General features: G+C 47.8%; 1 protein-coding gene and 1 long non-coding RNA gene across 4 annotated transcripts; one reads left to right on the top strand and one right to left on the bottom strand.

Annotated features, from left to right (window-relative positions):
• Nucleotides 1–356: 356 nt before the first annotated feature.
• LOC121926736 lies at nucleotides 357–7,220 on the bottom strand. 3 transcript variants are annotated; one of them, XR_006103069.1, is made up of 4 exons: nucleotides 7,107–7,220; nucleotides 4,669–4,753; nucleotides 1,167–1,329; nucleotides 357–484 (listed from the first exon to the last, which is right to left on the bottom strand). It is a non-coding gene; the product is annotated as an uncharacterized LOC121926736 (long non-coding RNA). The 3 variants fall into 3 exon arrangements; XR_006103068.1 differs by lacking the exon at nucleotides 357–484 and having other exon boundaries at nucleotides 831–1,329; nucleotides 4,631–4,753; XR_006103067.1 differs by lacking the exon at nucleotides 357–484 and having other exon boundaries at nucleotides 831–1,329.
• Nucleotides 7,221–7,272: 52 nt separating this feature from the next.
• On the top strand, nucleotides 7,273–11,092 carry SOX1 (SRY-box transcription factor 1). The gene has a single exon (XM_042459953.1). The coding sequence runs from the start codon at nucleotides 8,488–8,490 to the stop codon at nucleotides 9,766–9,768; it is 1,281 nt and encodes a 426-aa protein (XP_042315887.1). The 5' UTR covers nucleotides 7,273–8,487; the 3' UTR covers nucleotides 9,769–11,092.
• The last annotated feature ends 8,297 nt before the right edge of the window (nucleotides 11,093–19,389 follow it).

The following is a 19,389-nucleotide window of genomic DNA, read 5'->3' as shown; positions in this document are numbered from 1 at the left end:
CAAGGCCCCACTGTATTTCTTTATTGACCAGTGATGGAATATGCCTATCTGGAGGGGGGGGGCACCAGAGCTGTCAGCCTCCTCTCTTTCAAGGGCCTTGAAGAGGACAGAAACCATACCAAACCATCTCCACTGCAAGAGTTTGGTCGTTGTCTTGCAGGGCAATGGTACCTATGATACCGTTTTCCTCACTAATGCAATTGTATTGACTGGACAGGCCAAGTCCAGTATTTCTATTATCAGACCAGCTTCCAAATTCCAAGAGAAAATATAATGCACTGAAAGAATTTCCTCTGCTTTAGTAAACAACTGGCAGTGTGATTGCATGTATGTTCACAGTTAGGAAGATGTCACGGAATTCCATACCATTGAGCCACGGCAGTTCAAGTGGTGTCAAACTGTATTATTTCTGCATTGTAGATGCAGCTTTAGTTTCCCACTCTGTAAAATGGGAAGGATGTACCGCAAGGGTCGCAGGTTTCTTCTGAGGAAGGATGAGAAGGGAGTTAGAAGCAATTTACACATCAAATGGTATCCAAATATGCTATATGGGACAAAGTAACTACTCTTAATGGCAACGACGAGTTATAGGGCTGTTCTCTGCTGCCCAACCTAGCAGCCAGGGAGAGGCGGGAAATATAAATAAATTGTTGTTGTTGTTGTTATTATTATTATTATTATTATTATTATTATTATTTTGTTGCTGTGTGCCTTCAAGTCGTTTTCTTAGCAAGATTTGTTCAGAGGAGGTTTGACTTTGCCTTCCTCTAAGGCTGAGAGAGTGTGACTTGCCTAAGGTCTCCCAATGGGTTTTCATAGCAGAGAAGAGATTTGAACCCTGGTCTCCAGAGTCATTGTCCGACTATCAAACCACTGCACCACGCTAGCTCTCAATACGCATGAACAGTTTGAAATAAATCCCAGTTTATTGAGTGGAAATTGCTACCCAAACTGTACTAGGCTGGGCCCAGTTCATTACTACTTACACTTGGGTGATCCGATCCTATTGATTTTGTAGGATTATATCAAAGAATTTCCTAGAGTAATGTCTCATAACTATTAGTTAAACAATTTTAAGTGATTACTTAATAACTTAAAACAACATTTAATATCCAAAACAGTTGCTCAAAGGAAAGAGTTTTAGACGGAATAATGAGGTCGTTTACCATTTTCTGTCTGCATTTACCGACAGCCTTCCCTACTTGATACTCTTCAAATGTTTTGGACTACAACCTCTATCAGTTCCAGCCAACTGGAATGATGGATGGTGATGTACCACATTGCCAGACCTCCAGTGGGCAGATAGCCCTCCTCCTGGTTCTCCCAAACCTGGCAAAGAAAGCCTCTGTTAAGTGTCCTTATTGTCACATATTTCCAGCCAAATCCTAAGCAACCACCCTTCAAACGTAGGGAAAGAAATTATTTCACCCCTTGTTGTTGCTGTGTGTCTTCAAGTCGGCCCTGACTTATGTCTACCCTAATGTGTACCTATCACAGGCTTTTCTTGGCAAGATTTGCCTTTGCCTCTTTCTGTGGCTGAGAGCATGCGACTTGCCCAGCCCAGTGGGTTTCCATGGCCCAGCCAGATTCGAAGCCTGGTCTCCAGAGTCATAGTCCAATCCTCAAACCACTACACCACATTGACTCTATTTAGCAATCAGGGGCCCATACAGACAGGCCAATATAAAGCTGCTTTGGATCACTTTGCAGGTATGCTGTTTAAATGATGCATGTGTCCTAAGAGGTCAAAAGCTGCCCCAAAGCTTAAGATGCGTGTGTCATTTAAACAGCACACCTGCAAAGTGACCCGAAGCAGCTTTATTTTGGCCTGTGTGTATGGGGCCAGTGTAACTTAATTCACTGTCTCTCTGTATTATTATAGAATGTATACTCTTTAGCAGAATCCTAAAATGTGTCAGAAATTAGCAGACGTATCCCCTTGCTTCAAAATATTGTCAAATACTGTATAGTGTTTCCCTTACAACCCCGAAATAAGGGAAGGGGTGGGTGAGGAAGAGACTAAGTGTTCCTCAGTCCTGATTATATTTATCTTTCTTTACAAAATGCATCAGCACCTTGAGCCTCTTCCTTGAGATCTGAGGAAGTAGACTCAGATCTGCCAGAAAGCTCATGCTCCCAACTGCTTTCTTTCAGTTATAGTTTCAAAGGTGCTACAAGATCCCTTTGCAAACTGATTTCGCAGACTAACACGGCTAGGGCTTTGAATTCCTTACCTAATGCTTTCATTGAGTCACCACCGCCTTGAAGTCTCCTTATCACTAAGCCATTAGTTCCTAAGCAACTAATTACTTTTAAAAATTACCGTTCTTAGCTCTGCTATAAGGAAGTAAAGAATGTAAAACGTTCTTGTCCTCCGCTCTGGGGCCACAAGAAACTACAGTTCCCAGAATGCCATCGCCTTGAGCCGTGGCAGTTAAAGCGGTGTCAAGCTGGATTATTTCTGCAGTGTGAATGCTGCCTAGGTTTCTGGAACCCGGTGCCAAGACAGACACCGCAAGGCTGTTTGTTTCTTTAACTTCATTCCCTCTCTTCTTTGAATGCCGCTGTCTTGTTTTGCAGCTCCTGACTTGGTTTGTCCCCCTCGCTTTCGAAACCCAGGGCTGATCTCCTCGGGCGGGGGGTTGCCTTCGCCTTTATTTCACGCGTTTGTCTGTTTTATTGTTTGCTTTCCATCTTTGGACGGCTTTAAAGTGTTGCTTTTGTTGGCGTGAGCGTGAAGCATCTTTTAACAGAAAGAAGTTGATAAAGCCACGAGGGAAAGGCAATGGGGCTGAATAGCAAGCCATTTGAAAAAGAGGGAGAGAGGCGTCCCATTCAGCATTTTGATTCCCTGCTTCCCATCAGGGGCCAGGAGGAGTTGATAAAATGAAATGAAATTCCAAAATGGCTCAGCATCCTATGGAGAGGGGAAGCGTTGCTATTCAGAGCCTTGTCCCCGTCTTGCATCCGATGAAGCAGACTATAGCTTGCCCCAGGGAGCCCAACCGCTCCGGCTTCCAAGATGGGCTTCTGTCTATATTGAAGCCTTCGGCCAGGTGAAGGGAAGGTCACTGAGGAACAGGCAAGGCAGCCTTTCCAGCCACGGTCACTTTTGCGCTGCAGATCTTCCGCAAGGAAGGAGTGGGAGGGAAGCATTGCTGGGATGAGAGGCCGCCAACGCATGCCAGGTGCTGTGGGCTCTATTTCAGAGGGAGGGACTGAGTATCCCTTGCTTAAGAAAACCCTATGTAATTCATGAGGTCCTCCTAAACCCTAGAGTCCTAGAGTTAGAAGCCGTGCAGGAACTCACAATCAAAGCACCCCCAACAGATGGCCATCCAGCCTCTGCTTAAAAACCTCCAAAGGAGGAGACTCCACCACACTCCGACTTGAAGACACTTTTACACACACACACACACACACACGATTATTATTCCAGCGCTTCAATTTGTTGCTTTCATTTTTTAAAAAACAAGCCTATCCTAGACTTTTCTTAGCTTGATTTTGGAGGTTTTGCCATTGCCTTCCTCTAAAGCTAGCAGAGTGTGACTTGCCAAGGTCACCTTCCCCCAAGTGGGTCTCTCCAAAGACAGTGGATGTGTGTGAACTGCAAAGAATCCTGCAGCACCTGGAGTGCTAAGGACATTAAAACACTGCTTAGTTCATGATGACCAATGGACAGGGATATTGGGGGCCCAGGACGGTGGAGTCAAAGGCGCTGATGCAGGAAGAACAGACATATATACCACTCAATCGTTTTTTGTAAGAAGAATTTGCTGTTCACTGTCATTTCGTCAGTGTCAGAAGTTCTCATAAGTGGAGAAGCTCTAAATTTGACAATATTTTGAAGCAAGGGGATGAGTCTGCTAATTTCATACATATTCTAGGATTCTGCTATAGAATGGAACCTTAAAGAGTATTCATTCTATAGTAATATAGCTGTATCTATATCTATATCTATCTATCTATATGTATATAGTGTGTGTATGTGTGTAGTAATACTATAGAATGAATATTCTTTAAAGTTTCATTTATATATAATAGTGATATATATATAGCATATATAGTAATATATAATATATGGTATTTCATATATATCTATATCTATATCTATATCTATCTATATCTATATATATATATAGTGTGTGTGTGTGTGTGTGTGTGTGTGTAGTACACAAATCCGTGTATAAGAAGGGCTGACTATTCTTTAAAGTTCCTTTAGATACAATAGTAATATATATAGTATATATAGTAATATATAATATATACTATTCATTTTATATATATATATATATATATATATATATATATATATATATATAGTGTGTGTGTGTGTGTGTAGTAATACTATATATTACAATAGAATGACTATTCTTTAAAGTTCCTTTAGATACAATAGTAATATATAGGATATATAGTGATATATAATATATCGTATTCATTTCATAGTAATATAGACCAATATAATGTCCTTTAAGGCATATATCAGTTTAAGTAACCACATGCAAGCAGATGTCTTAAAACCTAAACCTTGTGGTGGAAGCACATGCCTTTCCAGATACAGTTCCTTGTAAACTTCCACATTTGTACTCCAAATCTGCCTCCAAATTCAAGAGAAACATAGCCTTACTCAGGTATCATGTGCAAACTGGAACAAGGGTTTGGCACCTGGGAGTAGGCCTCTGGGGACTGGTGAAGTTTTGTAGAGCATCACATGAAGGGATGCTGTAGCGTTGATAATCCTGAACACACACTGCAAGAAAATAAATTCAGTTGAAATCTGCACGGCATACAGTTCCAAATACTGTATTTTAAGACATGAGTGCCCACCTTTCGTCCATGTTTAAGGTCATCCCTGCTTAGAGATATGTCACAGGCATATGCTAAATATTACTGAGAATTCAATTCAGTTGCTTTCAGTGGGTGGTAAAGGGAGACTAGACTCAATGGGGTATAAAGTAGCCAAGATTTAGTACTACTCTAATTCTAGTCAAGATTTAGTTTAAGTCCCTTTGATTTCAGTGGGTCAGCTCCAAGATCCTTTGGACGACACAGTTCCACTTGGGCTACAATCTGAGGCAAACTTACCTGCGACTAAGACCACCATTAAATTCCATGGGGCTTCCTTCTCAATAAACATACATAGGATGCAACTGCAGCAGGCTTTAAACCCTATACTTTCGACTCACTGAAACTAAACAACCTGCTGCATTGAAAGAAGGGTGATTTCAGAAACCCAATCAGATTTTAAACTGATCTTCAGACCTAAACCCTATAATCAGTCCTGACTGTAGACCTAATGAAAAAGCTATTCAATTGCTTTACCTGTACCATTCACCATTCAGCAATGGACTCAATAGTCTGCTCTAGTTAAAAGTCCAGTGGTCTCTTGGTATCCGCTGGAGTTTGGCCCCAGGAGCAGCTGGACACCAAAATCTGTGGATGTTCAAGTCCCATTGCATAGTGAAATGGTATCCCTTATATAAAATAGCAAAAGCGAGGTTTGCTTTTCGGACTGTGTTTGTTTGTGTGTGTGTGTGTGTGTATAAAATCTCTGCAAAGCCGTAGATGCTTGAATCTGTGGATTAAAAAAACGTGGATATGGAGGATCCAGCCTAATTCTAGAAATATGGATTATTGTTGTTATTGTTTGCCTTCAAGTAGATTCCGATTTATGGAGACCAAGTGATCCTAGTTTTACTTGGGAACAATTTCCAGTGCAGGCATGTTAGGCTTTTCCCCCCAGGATTTATTTATTTCCCCCCAAAGTCTACTTGTCCTCACGTCAGTTTTTGCTTATGTCAGTCAAGAACCTCTGTGCCATAATATATCTACCAGTCTTTAAGGTAGCAGGAAACTCAAGTGAAGCTCCAGGGATTTCATGGGAACTTTCCAAGCCTTCTAAGATGGGAGAGTTATTCTGATGGGTGCATTTAAAAAGAAATCTGATGGAAATCTTCCCTTGGCAAATCTCCCTCCCATGCCCACCTCTCCCTCCCACCCACCCCAAAAAATCACGTGTTCCAATAAGTTGCAATGCTGGGCAAAATAATAATAATAATAACAATACTACAGAAGTGTTTCGTTCAAAGAGGAAAGGAAGAAAGGGAAAAGAGCGGAGGCAAGCTCCTGCACATTCTAGATGAGAATGTTTTGTGGGGGGTTTTGTGGGTTTTTTTCCGACTATGTGGCCATGTTCTGGAAGAGTTTATTCCTGACGTTTCGCCAGCATCTGTGACTGGCACCTTCAGAGAATAGATGCCAGCCACAGATGCTGGCAAAACGTCAGGAATAAACTCTTCCAGAACATGGCCACATAAGCACGAAAAACTCACAAAAAACTATGGGTGCCGGCTATGAAAGCCTTGGACTTCACAATGTTTTGTGACTTTCCAAAAGGACTGTTCTTGCTGATTCTCCTTTTCTGCCACCCGTCCCTTTCCTGGTCGCGAATTCTCTCTTTCCCCCTAGCACTACCCCTTGCACCCTGCGAGAAAATCGCGAAACCTCTGTGAACGTGTGTGTGTGTGTGTGTGTGTGTGTTCTTGCGTGTGACTTTGCACGTGGTTTTAATGCGAAACTCCTGGAGTTGGGATGAAGGGGAGAAAACACAGCCTGGTCTGGTCCGAAGAAGAACTCCGGAGAGCTTTCTGGCTCGGTGATACATACAGGCTGACTGTGTCTGGTCTGTTGACTGTCAGATAAAGGAAATCAATCAATCAATCAAACTATGCCAGGTGGCCAGGTGTCCTCTCCGCAAAGGAGGACAAGCCACCGCAAAGTGGAAAAAATGGGGGACGTCCCCAAAGAAAAGCTAAAAATAAAAAAACACTCCTAGAAATGTAAGTCCATGCTTCTCGGCCATACTCCAAATGGAGGACCTTTTGGGATTCCTCTTGGACACAAGGCTGGAATGGAGGGCAAGCCTTGGAAAAAGAGGACGCCCAGCTGGAGACATCCTGCTAAGAGAGGAAGCTGGATGGAGGACAGGTCCTGGAAAAGGTCCTTTAGCACCCGAGGGGGTCGTCTTAAAGGAGGGGGGCGACCCTATTCCCGACCCTCCCCTCCTTCCCTCTCCCTCCCTGGCAGCAGTGTGTCCTCCTCACCTCCGGACGTCCCTCCTCCTTGCCTTGCCGCCATGCAAATCACCCCCTCGCCGTCGGGCTCCCATTGGACGAGGCCAACTCATTTACTCCGGGTTGAGCGCGCGGCGGTGGCGGATGGCTCTCTCTCTCTCTCTCTCTCTCTCTCTCTCTCTCTCTCTCTCTCTCTGGGCTGCTCCTCCTCCTTCCTGAGAGAGAGAGAGAAAGAGAGGAGGGAAACCACCGAGGAGGAGGACAAATTACTCTGCAAGTTTCGCTGCCTGCCTGGAGGCGCTTTCCTTCCTTGCTTCTTTTTCCTATCCCCTCCCTCTCTCTTTTCTTTCTTTCCTTCTTTCCTCCCTTCGCTCCCTCCTTCCCTCAGCCCTTTAATTATCCACCCCTCTCTCTCCCTTTTGGGAGGGAGGGGCATTTCCTGTCTCCCGGCCTCGGTTCCCTTGGGACCAGCGGATGCCAGTCACACACACAGGCACCCCTCCTCCTCTCCTCCTTTCCCTTTGGAAGTTAGCAGAGGAGGGGAAATGGAAGGGGGGGCCCTATTAGATCATTTCGTCAGCACCCAGAAGGAGGGGACTCCTGCCTGCTTGCTCTGGGGGGGAGTGTTTGTGTGTGAGTGAGTGAGTGAGTGAGGGTGAGGGAGCCCAGGAAAGCGTCGAGCTCACACACACACACACACACACACCCGCTTTCGTCCCACCTCCTCCGCGCCAAAGTGGAGCAGCCAGACTTTTTTCCCCTTCCGCTCTCTTCTGTTCTCTTTTCTCCCTCTCCCTCGTCTCCTCCTTCTCTCTCTCTTTTCTCTCACCCCCACCCTTCTCCTCGCCGCCTTCCCTTCTCCACCTCTCTCTCTCTCTCTTGCACCTGTTTGAGTCGCTTTTGAATCCGGCTCCCCTTCAGACCCCGAGCCGCGTTTCCACGGAGGAAGAGGAGGAGGGAGCAGGGGGGAAAGGCAACAGAAGCAAAAGTTTGGGCGCCTGAGGAGATTTCCCGCGCGCGGGAGGAAGAGGAGGAGGAGGAAGAAGAAGAGGAGGAGGAAGGGCGCTCTCTCTCTCTCTCTCTCTCGCCCAGCTTTTCCAGGCGGCATTCGGTGGGACTCTCTCTCTCTCACTCTCTCTCTCTCTCTCTCTCTCTCTTCCACCTTGTGCGGGACTCTCTCCATCCACCTGAAGCCAGCCTTCACCTTCAGGAGCGCCGCGGAGAACTCCTCGAGAGAAGAGCTGACTTCTCTCCGTCCTCGTCGTCTGGTGCTTCTCCTTCGCGGTTCCTGCCTGGAGGGCTGCTGGCGGCGTGTCCCCCTCCGCCCTCCTCCTCCTCCCGAACCCTGGGCTTTCGCCTTATGTTTTGACTCGGCGGTGGAGCCCGCTGGCCCCCCGGAGCAGCTGCGCCCATGTATAGCATGATGATGGAGACGGACCTCCACTCCCCCGGAGGGGCCCCGGTGGCCACCAGCCTCTCGGGCCAAGCCGGAGCCGGAGGAGGGGGAGGTGGCGGAGGCGGAGGGGGAGGCGGCGGCGGCGGCGGCCCGAAGGCCAACCAGGACCGGGTCAAGCGCCCGATGAACGCCTTCATGGTGTGGTCGCGGGGCCAGCGCCGGAAGATGGCCCAGGAGAACCCCAAGATGCACAACTCGGAGATCTCCAAGCGCCTGGGCGCCGAGTGGAAGGTCATGTCCGAGGCCGAGAAGCGGCCCTTCATCGACGAGGCCAAGCGCCTGCGGGCGCTGCACATGAAGGAGCACCCGGATTATAAATACCGGCCCCGGAGGAAGACCAAGACGCTGCTCAAGAAGGACAAGTACTCCTTGGCCGGGGGGCTCCTGGGGCCCGGAGGCATCGGAGGCGGCGGAGGCGGCGGAGGCGGCGGCGGAGGAGGAGGCCCTCCGGTGGGGATGGGGGTCGGGGTCAGCCCCGGCGGCGTGGGACAGCGCTTGGAGAGCCCCGGAGGAGGAGGCGGCGGCGGCAACGGAGGCGGCGGCGGAGGCGGCTACCCGCACATGAACGGCTGGGCCAACGGGGCTTACCCGGGGTCGGTGGCGGCGGCGGCGGCGGCGGCGGCGATGATGCAGGAGGCCCAGCTCGCCTACAGCCAGCACCCGGGCGGCGGCGGCGGAGGAGGCGGCGGGCACCCCCACTCCCACCACCCGCACCACCCCCACAACCCCCAGCCCATGCACCGCTACGACATGGGCGCCCTCCAGTACAGCCCCCTCTCCAACGCCCAGGGGGGCTACATGGCCGCCTCGCCCTCGGCCTACGGGGGGCTCTCCGCCGCCGCTGCCGCCGCCGCCGCCGCCTCCTACGGGGCCGCTGCCCACCACAGCCCCCACCACCAGAACTCCTCCTCGGCAGCCGCAGCGGCGGCGGCGGCTGCGGCGGCGGCGGCGGCGGCCTCCTCGGGGGCCCTGGGGGCGCTGGGGTCCCTGGTCAAGTCTGAGCCCAGCGTCAGCCCGCCCGTCTCCTCGGCCCACTCGCGGGGGCCTTGCCCCGGGGACCTCCGGGAGATGATCAGTATGTACTTGCCCGGCAGCGAAGGAGGGGACCCCGCGGCGGTGGCGGCGGCGGCGGCGGCGGCTGCGGCCGCGGCCCAGAGCCGCCTCCACGGTTTGCCCCAACATTACCAAGGGGCTGGCACGGGGGTCAACGGCACCGTGCCCCTGACTCACATCTGAGGGGGATCCGAGGGACGCAGGGAGGCTGAGGAGGACTCGGGGGCGGCCCAGCCGGGGCCACGCTCCCGCCCCGTCTCCCTCTCCACCAGAAGAAGGAGAGCGATCTTTTGTTGACCTTGTAATAATCAGAATAACAATAATAACCACCCGGAGTGTCCTCCTCCTCCCGATCACCAATATCCAGAGGAGGAGGAGGAGGAGGAGAGAGAGTCACCCAGTCCGGCTCCAAAGGCACCCCCCGGCTCCCAAGGACTAGTCTCCCAAACTTAGAGGGGGAATGAATTGATCCTCCCCGACTTTCATTTCTCCCCCCCCCCCCTCCGTTTTCGTTGCGTTTCAGACCAGCCATCTGTGTTTAAAACAAAAAACTGAGGGTTTCGGGGGGATATATATGATGATGATGATGATGATTAATAACTTTTTTTTGTACAGTATTTATCATTCGCCCATTTTGCTTAAAAACAGGTGGGGAGGACATAAGAGGGAGAGAGAGAGAGAGAGAGAATGGGGAAAAGGAGGAAGAAATATGACAATAATTAATCATTGTTGAGAGATGTTTAGGCGATGCCAACTTTTCTGCCACATGGAAGCATTCACTGCTCACCGTTTGGGCCGTTTCTTGTGAAGACTTTTTCTTTTTCATTTTTAAATTGCCTAATTCAAGTAAACCTAGCGGGGCAACGTACTTCTTTATTACCAATTTTGCAAATCCAAAATTACTTTAATACTTTATTTTTTTTGGTAGTTCTTATGACGCGGGTTTTTTTTGTTTTGTTTTTGTTTATTTATAACGCTTTTTTGCGGTCAGCAACAATACTCTGGATTTTTGTAAATGTTTATTATGTCTGCATCCCCCCCTTTTGTTAACTTTTTGTATTTTTTTCTTGTACATGCATTGTGGAATAATTTTAATTAATTTTAGGCATTACAAGGGAATTCAGAAATGTGTATATAGTTTACTAAAAAAGCATTTCCGCCGAAAAGGACGACAAATAAAAAATCTAAAGATGAGCTCCATTCTGAGTTAAATCAATTTCCAAGTGGACCCTGGAAACAGTGGATCCAAAACGTACTAATAATTCATGGCATGCCTTAAAACTAGAAAGATTATTCTAATGTATAATTATAATGGGAACGACAGAGAGAAGAAGAACAGAACGAAAAAAACGACAGAAAAAAAATCAATTCCAGCTTGGGTTTTAGAATTCTCACAGTTCCTATTTAAAAACAAACAAACAAACAAACAAGGAAGGGAAGAAAGTTTTTTTAAAAAATGGTGTAGTTTTTGGATATTATTTTAATATCTGTTGAGTATTGTTAAGGAAGGCGCTCTATTAAAATACTTTCCATAGTATTTATTGCTTATTTTGTTTATTGCTATAACTGCCCTGCCTAAACACGGGTGGAGGTTTTGACACGTTAAGTTTTTGGTCTCCCCCCAAGTGCAGGAATTTTAAATCAGTTGCAACAAAATACTCTCTGCCACATCTTTTCCCTAAGGACAGATCTAATGCCGCCATCAAGGGCCTCATCGCATCTCAGCAGAGGCCATTATGATGATGGACAGGGATGGGGTTTAAGCGCAACGGAAACCAGGTGGGTTTTTAAAACAAAAGCAAAACAACCCGTAAAAGACGTTTGGTCTCTTGTCCCAACTTCGCTGTTGTCTTTAATGGGAGATCAAGAGACCCTGTTTCGGAGCAAGAGGGCTGAGAGGCTTAAATCAGTGCGTTTATTTTCAGGGATGCCTTGATGTTGTTGAATACTAAGGAATTGAATTTAGGAATCGCTTCCTTCCATTGGTCCTGATGCTAGAAAGTAAATGCTGAGCTTGACTGAAGAGTAAAGGCAAAGTTTTTGGTGGGTTTTTCGGGCTATGCGGTGGCCATGTTCTGGAAGAGTTTATTCCTGACGTTTCGCCAGCATCTGTGGCTGCAATCTTCAGAGAGATGGCATTATATATTGGCAGTAACTGAAGATGCCAGCCACAGATGCTGGCAAAACGTCAGGAATAAACTCTTCCAGAACATGGCCACATGCCCCGAAGAACCCACAAAAAACCCTATGTATGCCGGCCGCGAAAGCCTTCGACTTGACAGTAAAGGCAAAGTTGAGGCTGCGTTTTTCCCCACCACGCTTCCAGCTTTTCAAAAAGAAATGAATTAATTAATGAAAGGTCATTCAAAAGTAGGGCTATTAAAAAAAAAAGAGGGGGAGCTTGTGAGGACTGGAAGGGGAACCAGGGTTCAATCCGACGATTAATGGCTTCCCCTATTGTTTGTCTACATCAGTTGCGGAAACGGTTTATCCCGGACTGACCGCCTTTGGGGCCTTGGAAAGTCTCTAGACGACTCCAGAGTAAAACCACTGGCAGATGGGAGAGGCTCCTTCCCTTTTTCAAACGTATAAGCCAGAAGTAAGTCCCTTAACTTTCAGTGGCTCTTCTTATTGAGGAGTGATTGCGGTGTTAAGGGATGGAAGAGGGGGGCTGATTCGAACTGCCTTGGACATGGTTTGACCTCTGCAAGGGGAAACGGGCACAGCCCCCTTTCGAGCAGAGGCTTTGGGGAGCGGTTGGAAACCTGTGTTGGGTTGATCTGGCTTGGTTTCGAAAAAAAGGAAATACTGTAAAAATATTTCCTTTCCTCTCGCGACTTCCTTTAATAGATTTCCTGTCTCCGCAGTGGAAGCCGCGGAGTTTTGCCTTATTCGGAGGACGAGGGTCTTTCTAGTTCTATTGGATCAGGATCCTAAATCGGGTCTGGAGAAGAGAAAAGTGCTGCAGCTCAGGAATCTCATAGAGGCCCAGTTTTTTCCGTGTCTGAGGCGGAGGAGAGTCGCACAAAGACAGGCATGCCGGGAATACTTTGAATACACCTGTGCATCCAATATCAGTGAATATATATATATATATATATATATATACGCGTATGCATATGTATTTGTGTGTGTGTGTATTTGTTGTTGTGTGGCCTCAAGTCGTTTCCGACTTGTGGCGATCCTAAGGCGATATAGAAATATATGGGTCCACACACACACACACACTGCCCCTGTGTATATTCATATGTGTATATATATATATGTTTGTGTATATATGTGTGTATGTTCATATATATATATACACATACATATATGAACACATATATACATATTTGTGTGTGAGAGACCACACACAGGGGCATTGTGTGTATGTGTGTGTATAAATGCGCAAGTAAGGACACTCTGTGTGTATATGTATATATATACCTATAGTGATATATCGATACAGCTATATTTGAATGCTCTTCGATTGACGTGCCAGCAGAGATCTGATGGGCAACAAAGTGGGGAATGTGTAATAAATCATTGAGCCTTTGTGAAAGCCATCTGCCTTTCTCTTCGCAGGGAAATAGTGCTAAGAACTTTTCTGGAGGGAGACGAGGGAGGAGAGAAAAGTTGTAGAGAAGTCCAAATGGACACTACCTTCTGGGTTGCAACAAGTTTGGGGACAAGCATCCTTTCTGGTCAATGTTGTTTAACCTTAGTCCCAGGTGGCATATTACCAACATGCTGGTTAATATACTCGTTGAAATAGGCGGCAAAAACTTTCATCGGTTGTTGTTGTTGCTGCTGTTGCTGGGGGCAAAGTTTACTCATGTTAAAGGCGCATTGACTTCGATGGGAAAGATGTGTCCCACTGAAAGGCCTGGGGCCTTGAAGGCTTACCGCCTTGGGCTGCGTTGGGGCTCGGCAGCCTTTCCTGCAATGGCCTCACTTCGTTTTTGTTGGCTTGGCTCCTTTTGAAGAAGTGGATTTCTTGGGTTGGCCTTGCTTTGCTCTCCCTTTTCTCTTCCGGTGGAGACACATAGACCAAATCATAACCTTCATAAAACTTTCACCGAAAGAAAATAAATCATATTTGGTTTTTTGTTTTGTTTGTTTTGTTTTTTTAAAAAACGACCGCTGGCCGTAGAGATTTTAAAAATAACCATATAAACGCTTAAATCGTTAGAGGGCTTTGGAAATTTAAACATAAAATTTGCAGAACTGGATCCTGTTGAAAGAAGGGTCTGGATGCGTTTCCTTGGGAGGAGCGGCGCTGTTCTCTTTAGACACCTGACTGGCAAGAGGCATTAAAATTAAAAGAGTTTTAAAAAAGTTACCTAGAAGGAGGATTTAGTGGCGGATTCTGCTTTGGCAGGGACTGGGGGAGCCTTCCCCGCCTATCCCTAAGGGGAGATCAAGTCTGGGGGTGGGCTGAGGGATGGGAAGGGAGGGAGGGAGGGAGGGAGGGAAGAAAGGGAAGGAAGGAAGGAAGGAAGGAAGGAAGGAAAGCTTTGAGGGAGGTTGGTCACCCGGTCTTAAGAGCCCAACCATAGCCCCGGAGGCCTGATTTCTTCCACCCCACCCCACACCTCCAGGTCAAAGCACTAACCCAGACGGGAAGAGAAGCAACGCTTTAAGCCCCAGAGACACCAAGTGACTCTGATCGGTTGATCTGCACTGGAGGGGGCGGGTGTTGGAGGACAGTCGAGAGCGCGTTTTCAGTGGGAGGAAGGGGGCCTGGCCCTCTCCAAGGACCAGGGCTCAAGCCTACTCCCCAGCATCCCCGCCCCTGGCCCAAAAATCCCCCTTTCTTTCGCGAGGGAGAGAAGGGGGAGGCCTGGGAGGACATGGGCCACTGCCTCTCTCTCCCCCTTAAGCTCTCCTCTTCTTAGCCAAGTGACTGGCAGTAAGGGGGGGGGAGGCCCCTCTGGTCTCTGGACCGTGAAGAGCCCTCCCGTCGGGGGCCTTGCGGGCCGCCAAGCTCGCACAATGGAGAGCCCAGGGATGCCGCTGCTATGGGGGGCGGAAGGAGGGCGGAGGGAAGGCCCTGGAGACCCCTGTAGAAGGAGGGAGGGGAAGGGCCCCGTGTGCCCGCTGTGGGAAGCTGGGGAGCAATCTCCACCTCCCAAGGAGTGGCCAGCTGGGGCCAAGAGTAGGAGCATTTCTATACCGCTTTCAGCACTCTCTCAGCGGTTTCCAATGTTTTTAGCCCCCAACAAGCTCCTTTTACCCACCTACGAAAGGATGGAAGGCTAAAGTCAACCTGGAAGCCAGGGCTCTTTCTTCAAGGGGACCTAGACTCCGGGAGGTCGTTGCTTTCTCCTGACACCAGGATTACTTGTGATTTAGTTGGGAGAAAGAGGTCTGCAACAGCAAATAAGTACTATTGTTTTCCTAACTGCTTGCCAAGCCTCCTAAAGACATGTCACCATAATGGTGGATTTTCTCCACTTCCATCTGTTTTACTATTAGCCCAGCCTTCCGGGATTTCCTCTTCCTTCTTTTTCACTCTCTGACAAGTTATTTATGGTCCCCTAACTTTTTAACCTTCCTTCTTTCCTTCCTTCCTTCCTTCCTCTGCACTATCCCTCATCCTCATCCCAGGTTCCCCCTCCCATTCCTTAATTCGTGGGAGGTTCTTCTTCTTTTCACAAAATAATCTTTTCCCGTGTCCTCATTCTTCCCCACTTTCTACCTCAGAAGCGCCTCCTAGAAAAGGATGTATCTCTCGGGGGAGGGAGCATCTGAGGAAATACACTTAAGTCTAGGAAAGCTCATGCTGCCAACTTATTGCTTTCAGTTATTCTCAAAGGTGCTCGCTCGCTCTCTCTCTCTCTCTCTCGGGAAAAACAGTTCCTTCTTCTCTTCTTAATGCCGGCGAAATCCTGGCAGGGATTCCTAAGAAGAGTGCCGGGAGCCAGTGCAAGCAGTTTCCCTTTCCGTATCCAAAGGTTGTGAGAACCTTTGACGGGATCGCACTCTCAAGAATTTGCTGTTTTCTCCTTGGTCAGCTTCTTCTGCTTCGAAAGCCCTTGCCCTTTTCATAAGAGCCATTCCCGTTATCCATCTCCTTCAAGAACTGCTCTGCCTTAACTTGGGTTTTTCTCAAGCCACTTTCTCCTCCTATCTCTTCCCTCCTTTTGTATCATTTTAAGAAACCCCACACACACGTCATCGGGATAGCAACCCCATTGAAACTAACCTAGGACAAGGGTTGGTTTTAGTTAAATCCAGCCCCATTGCTTTCCACGGCCCCTGAGTTGCAGTTAACTTTGGCACATCGTCCGCCGTCTTTTCCCATTTCGCTTCGACTGAATTTTAGGCACCATTTTATATGGGTTTATGTATTTAAAACAAACAAACAAACAAACAAACCCGTCCTCTTGTTTTGAAGGCTTTCTCCCAGTTCGTTAGCCTTCTGAGCATGCATCAACGCCCTGATCCCAGGGTGACCAAATGTCCTCACCGAAAAGGAGGACAAGGCACCGCCAAACTGCAGGATAACTCAGAAAAATGTAGGTAAAAGCTAAAAACACTTCTATATACAAATTCATGTTTCTTCCTCATGCTCCGAATGGAAGACCTTTTGGAATTCCTCCCGGAAAGAAGGTTGAAATGAAAGATAGGTCCTGGAAAAGGAGGACCTCTGGCCACCCTGCCTGGTCCTCGGGGTCTTCTTAGCCCTTGCAAATTCAGGATTGTTGTCCCCTGCCCTCTCCCAAAACCACGTTCAATGTCATGTAGTTTCAACGAAGTTTCATTTAAGGGATTCCTCCTTCCCTCTAAGCCAAAAACAACCGTCTTCCTCCAAGCAAACTCAACATCCCCTGCTTGCTCCCCACCCTTCCTCTTCTTGGCTGCCTCTCTTAGGAGGCCGTTTCCAGCAGAGTGTCCTCCTTTCCCAGGCCCTGTCCTCTGTTTCAACCTTTCTTTCCAGGAGGCATTCCAAAATGTCCTCCATTGGGAGCATGACTAAGAACCATGCATAGACATTTCTAGGAGTGTTTTTAGCCCAGGGTGACCAGGGCTTTTCCAGAACCTCCCTCCGTTTCCACCTTCTGTCCAGAAGGAATGCCAAAATGTCCTGTATATTGAGCATGCATCTATATTTCTGTGAGTGTTTCTAGCTCCAGGTGACCAGGGGGTCCTCCTTTTCCAGGACCTTTCTTCCATTTCAATCTTTCTTGTCCAGGAGGAAATTCCAAAATTCCACTTTGAGCATGACTCAGAAGCATGGATTTACATTCCTAGCTTTTCTTTGGTCATGTCCTCCATTCTGCCTTGTGCTTCTTTGGCGTGAGGATATTCAGTTGTTGTCGTTGTCGATGTCATCCTTATATTTATATCCTGCCTTTTCTTCAAAACTGGGACTCGGAACGGCTTACAATATTTTTTTAAAGGTCCAATTAAAACATACAATAATAATAATATATGAAAATAGAATTAAATGACTACACTGTCAAGCCTTTCTGGTTCCCATCTTCCTCCTGAAGGGCTCCCTATGGAGGGTGCTTCTCTGGGGGCTTTCCTTTTGGGTGCCACAGGGATCGGGTGGCGGAGGGGAAGGGAAGGGAAAGGAAAGGAGGCGACGAAGCGGAGCGGACCAGAGAGGAAAGTGCCGGGCGGGGGGAGGCCAGAGTGTGTTTGGAGAGCGCGGGATTAAGGGAGGAGAGGAGCCCTGACCCCGGGATCAGCGCTAGTCAAACCTATTTACAATCACTCGGCAGCAGAAAGAGAAAGAGAAAGAGGAGGAGGAGGAGGAGGAGGAGGAGGAAGGGGGGAAAACCCACGGATGGCTCCGGCTACCGCAAGCGACCTGCCGGGCAACAAGTGAAACCAGAGCAGGGTGAGCAGATGTCCTCCTCGCAGCCAATGGAGGGCATTCCAGGGGGGGAAATAGCAATAGCAATAGCAAGAACATTTCTACACCGCTTATCAGTGCATTTAAGCTGTTTACAAAGTGTAAGCTAATTGCCCCAACAATTTGGACCCTCGTTTGAGTGACCTCCGAAGGATGCAAGCCTGAGTTGAGTCTAAGCCCCTGGTTGGTATCGAACTCACAAACTTGTGGTTTGAATTCACAAACTTGTGGTTGGTGAGTGAGTGGCTGCAGTGCAGGCATTTAACCATTGCGCTTCCAGGGAGGGCTCTTTGTTGAAAAAGATGGAGGACATGATCAACTGCAAAGCTAAAAACACTCCTATAGGAATGTAAACGCCTGCTTCCTAGAAAGGTAAATGCATGCTTCATGCTGCAAATGGAGGGTGTTTTGGAATTCCCCCTGGACAACGGAGGGCCTCTGATCACCATGAAGTAAAAACGCTCACAGAAATGTAAAACCATACTTCCTGGTCATGCTCCACATGGAGGACCTTTTGGAATTTCCTCCTAGACAGAAAGGTTGAAATGAAAGGCATGGTAGAAAAGAAGGAGGCCTGGTCACCCTGTAAGAAGGGCTGCAATCAGTGGTGCTAAATAGTAGGGCCCCAGCATTCCCAGTGCCTCAGGGGAGTTGTCGTTCTTTCTCTGCAGCATCCCTGTGGGAAGTATAGATGGAGCTCTTGGAGGGACTGCTCAAGACATTTTGAGGCCTGAGGCCGGGTCATGCAGCAACTGTGTCGCCTCCAGCCAAGCTGGATTGGACTCAAGGCCAGGCAGGGTTATTTGAGCACCTGCGACAGAAAATGAGGAGCCAGCCTGGCCTAGTGGATTGAGTGTTAAATTATGATTCTGGAGACCAGGGTTCGAATCCCCGCTCAGCCACGGAAACCCACTGGGAAACCCACTGGGTGACTCTTGGGCAAGTCACACTCTCTCGGCCTCAGAGGGTGGCAATGAAGAAGAAACTGGCTAAGAAAACCGGGGGGGGGATACGTTCGCCTTAGGGTCTCCATAAATCGACTTAAAGGCACACAAAACACACAGAGAAAAGGAAACATAACACAGGGTGAAGTATTTGCTGCCATTTCATGGCCATGGTGGGTGGCCGGGAATGAGAGATATTGCCCAAAATGAATGAATTCTCACGGGCGGACTTCAAAGGCTGCATCCTCACTGCAGAAATAATCCGGTTTGACACCACTTTGGCCCAAAACACCCTGCAGAAATAATCCCGTTTGAGAATCAATGCTAGGGAATCCTTGGAACTGTAGTTTACTGTGGTAACCAGAGATCTCTGGCAGAGAAGGCTAAATGTCTCACAAACACTACAGTTCCCAGGATTCCCTAGCATTGAGCCAGGGCAATTAAAGTGGTCTCAAACTGGATTACTTTTGCAGTGGGTTTTGGACTTTTAACTGCCACGGCTCCATGCTATGGCATTCTGGGAACTGCCATTTGTTGTGGCACTGGAGCCTCCAATTGCCACAGACTTGAAACCTCAGCTATCCTCCTCTTGCTCACAAACGAAGCTTCTCCACACCTATGTGTGACTTTTTAATTTTAGGATTTTGGTCTCTATAGGAAGAGAAAGGTGGCAACCACACAAATGAAGAATCCCCAAAGGGCCTTAAAACTGAGGGAGAGTCACCTTGTTTTAGTCAGAGACAGGAAATAGATCTAAAGACCAGCTGTCCTCGCCACAAAGGAGGACGAGGCACAGCACAATGTAGGACCTTCAAGAAAAATGGAGGGGGGCTGGTTAAGACAAATGACCAAACAAAAGCAAAAAAAAAAACAAACAAACAAACAAACAAAACAAAACAAAACAAAACAAAAACAAAAACAAAAACAAAAACACAACAACAAAAAAACAAAAAACCAAAAAACCCACTCCTACAAATGTAAATCCATGCTTCTTAGTCATGCTAAGAATGC

This window comes from Sceloporus undulatus, chromosome 3, assembly GCF_019175285.1.
Source record: "Sceloporus undulatus isolate JIND9_A2432 ecotype Alabama chromosome 3, SceUnd_v1.1, whole genome shotgun sequence".
Lineage (NCBI taxonomy): Eukaryota > Metazoa > Chordata > Lepidosauria > Squamata > Phrynosomatidae > Sceloporus > Sceloporus undulatus.
Note: the sequence above shows the minus strand (reverse complement) of the source record. Positions and strands in the feature narration are given on the sequence as shown.

Coding starts and splice junctions, on each gene's coding strand:
- SOX1 (XM_042459953.1), top strand. CDS start 8,488: ATGTATAGCATGATGATGGAGACGGACCTCCACTCCCCCGGAGGGGCC.